This window comes from Cryptotermes secundus, unplaced genomic scaffold, assembly GCF_002891405.2.
Source record: "Cryptotermes secundus unplaced genomic scaffold, Csec_1.0 scaffold931, whole genome shotgun sequence".
Lineage (NCBI taxonomy): Eukaryota > Metazoa > Arthropoda > Insecta > Blattodea > Kalotermitidae > Cryptotermes > Cryptotermes secundus.
Genome location: NW_019732382.1, coordinates 1,152,901 through 1,156,608, shown reverse-complemented (window position 1 = coordinate 1,156,608; position 3,708 = coordinate 1,152,901). Strand labels below are relative to the sequence as shown.

Genomic DNA, 3,708 nt, shown 5'->3' with positions numbered 1-3,708 from the left:
CTGCCTGAAGAATCTCTGGAACAGTTCTGAAGCAAATGCCACGAAGTGGTTCCTTCATCTTAGGAATCAAGTCAAAGTCACAAGGGCTTAAGTCCGGGGAGTATGGTGGATGGTACAGCACTTCCCAGCCCCATCGATCGAACAAATCAGCCACAGCTTTCGCTGCATGCAGCCGAGCATTGTCCTGCAAAATGATGAGTGGGTTCTGCAGAAAGTGTCACCACTTCTTTCTCAAAGCTCGTAGCAGGTTGTGTTCAAAAAATGAATAGTAATACTGGGCACTGACAGTCTGCTGTCGGGGAACGGTATGCGTTAGGACAACACCATCACAGTCGTACTCGTACACGAGAATCATCATAACTTTCACACTGCTGGGGTTCTGATGAACTTTTGACTTTCGTGGTGACCTGTAATGACGCCACTCATTCTATTGGCGTTTCATCTGTGGCTCATACGATTTGGCCCATGTCTCATCCAGCGTAATGACATGGTGTAAGAAAACCTCTCCTTCGCGCTCATAGCACTCCAAGTGGTTAGGAGCGGCGTTGTATTGTAGCCATTTCTGCATTTCCGTCAAATCATGCGGAACACATCGTGATGCAATTTTTCTCATGCCCAGGCATTCAGAATGTGAAGCACAGTCATATGCGCTAATCCTGTCTCTTGGGCCAGCTCACGAATCGTATGGCGTTGATCACTCTCCAGTAACACGGAAAGAGCATACACTTCTTCTTCACTGACACTAGGATGACCTGGCTGACGCATGTGTGCCACATTTTGACATCCCTCATTGAAGGCTTTTACCCACCTTGCCACTGTTCTATAAGGCGATGCAGATTCCCCGCAAGCCTCTTGAAGACCTTGATGACACTGTCGTGCTTTACGGCCTCTGGCACATTCAATCTTTATCCAGCTTCGTTGTTCCTGTTTCGAAAACATCGTGACAACACTACATTAGACCGCCAGCTAACATGAGGCTCTGTTCTTCTCGTTACTGCACACGTGTGTGATGTGGCAAGGGAGAGTCCATTTGCTCTGAGGTAAGGTAGGTATGTAACTAACGTGTGGTATAAATGACATTATTTGGTTCTGTTGCATGGCGTCTACAGCAGTGCTGTCACTATTAAAGTTCCAACCCTCGTATACTGAACTCTACTTCAAAATATTCTAATGAAAAATTGCCTGAAAGCCCACAATTACATTAAAATAACACTGCCATGTCATACCTCGAACAGGATCTGGTTCTGAAAACCTGCGGTTCTGTCTGCGCTGTCCAACTCGTCCCCAGTCTGTTCCTGTGAGTATTGAATCAATAGACCGACGTAAGTATTCTTCTGCCTCATCAATAAGCGAATCAGTTGAATCTCCACTGTCCAATTCAAAATCAGATCTGAGGTCTGGAAGTGACTGTCCAGGATGACGTGGGCGTTGAAGGGAAGACACTAAAGAACATTAAGTGAATTAAGCAATAACAATAGCAACATCACTGGCATAAGTTAACTTCATCTTCATTCAAAAACCTGCATTTCAAGTCAGACAAACATATACAAGCCATTTACATAACCAGAGACCCCAAAATACTAGTGCCCCTGTATGAGTATCCAGTCCACCGGAATGAATGAGGAATGATATGATTACATGTCAGTGGTGTCAGTGGAGAATGGTAGGAGATGGGTATGAAGATGGCAATAGTTCTCTTTTTGTAACAGGTATTACCATTGCATATATGGTGGGGCATGAACAATCTGTGTAATTACTACTAACAATTTAAATTTAAGTACGATGTCTCTTAAATATACATTCTCTGCCACTGGTTTATTCAACTTTTGCACAATTTCTTCACAGCATTTTCAAAGTGTGAGGACTAATCAGAAAGTAACCTTTGATGAGCTGTTACTTCTCAACATAGTCACCGTTGTAATTGAGGCACTTCTTGTACCAGGGAATAAGTTGTTGTATGCCTGTGTCAAAGAAGTCTGCCACCCGTGAGCTCAGCAATGTTATGACACCTTTCATCAACTCCCAATTATTGTTGAAGTGCTGTGATCTCCCCAACCAGTTCTTCAGGTAGGTAAACAGGCGGTAGTCACTCGGAGCAAGATCAGGGATGTAAGGAGGGTGGTCAAACTCCCAGTAGAAATGCTCCAGTAGTGCTTGAGTGCAAGCAGCTGCATGCAGATGAGCATTGTCATGAAGAAGCAATAAACTGAATGTCAGCATTCCACTCTTTTTTCTGAATTGGCCTACATTTTTTTAATGTTTCACAATACACCTGTGAAGTTATTGTGGTCCCATGTTGCATGAATTGCACCATTAGCACTCCTTTCCTGTCCCAGAAAACAGATGCCATCAGCTTTCTGTCAGATATTCATTTAAACTTTCTCAGCTTGTTTGGTAAATGCATGTGCAGCCACTGCTTCGACTGCTCTTTGGTCATAAACATTCACAAATGAAACCCAGGTTTCATCACCTGTTGCAATGTGACAGAAATTCATAACCATCTTTGCGGTAGTGCTCTAAAAGCACCAAGCCAAAGCCATTCTCTGCGTTTTGTGCACACCCATGAGCATCTTCAGAACCCATCTCACACAAAACTTGTGACAGACCAGCCTAACTGTGACATTCTTGTAGAGAACGGTGCATGAAATTTGTAGAAATTCACATGGAAGTTCTGAAATTGTGAAGTGCCATCTTTCACAGGTTCTTTTGGTCAACACTTTGAACAATATCATCACTCACTATAGATGGTTAACCACTTCGCTCTTCATCATGAATATCTGTTCACCTGCCCATTTTTGAACATTCTACACCACTGTCTTACAGTTCCTTCACTCACTACATTTTGGCTGTAAACCGCACATAATTTACCATGGATTTCCACAGCACTTATGTTTTTAACATGAAGAAAGTTGATAACAGCACACATTTTGCTGATGGCATGATTATCAATTGCAGGACACATCACAACTCGCTTTGTAGAGACAAGAACAAATATTAGTTGACCAGTTATGTGATGATTTACAAGGCAGTGAGTCATGTGACACTACCCTGCATGCCTGAGTTCACCCCCCCGTTACATTAATTGCCTAAAATAAACGGAGGTTAATTCTGAATAGAACTTGTAAATTACCTTCAACTACAGTGTTATGACTTTTCAGCACTTCAACAACGTTCCCAATGTTAATGAGTGTACAATAAAAATATACACAGGTGATACAAGAAATGGATGAATGCCTAGAAAATCTGCTGCACTGTAGCAACATGCATGCAAATCCCTCACTTAATAAGTGACTGCTGCACCCAGAACTCTTTAATGATAATCTAATCAAACTGAATTTTGTGAATGTATATAATATTGGCTGGGGCATGGGTAAACGAACAAGTTAAATCAGTATAATAAGATTGGAGAGGAATTACTCAGTACTGAACCAAAATGTTACATAATGAAAATAATTGAAAAATCATCTGATGATAGCACATGGTGCTGAAACATATTACAACTGCTGAACATTGATGCATTAAATGTCTCAGATTGAAATTGTATTAACAGTTTTAGTTAAGTTTTGAGAACAATTGTGCAGATGGTTAATGTGAGTAAATACAGGATGTCCCACGAGTTTGGTGCCATACTTCAGGAGTGTACTGAGGGTTCCCTATAGAATAACTTTGAAATAGGAACCCCATGTCCGCAAACGTAAAATAGCAGCG

General features: G+C 41.7%; 1 protein-coding gene across 10 annotated transcripts in view; it reads right to left on the bottom strand.

The window, feature by feature from the left end:
* The window catches only part of LOC111867656, a 39,773-nt gene that overhangs the window by 22,289 nt on the left and 13,776 nt on the right, over positions 1–3,708 (bottom strand). For all 10 annotated transcript variants that reach the window (XM_023857684.2, XM_023857685.2, XM_023857681.1 and 7 more), the window contains one exon: positions 1,227–1,442. In XM_023857684.2, coding sequence (XP_023713452.1) covers positions 1,227–1,442 — 216 coding nt within the window. The remainder of the gene's footprint in view (positions 1–1,226; positions 1,443–3,708) is intronic.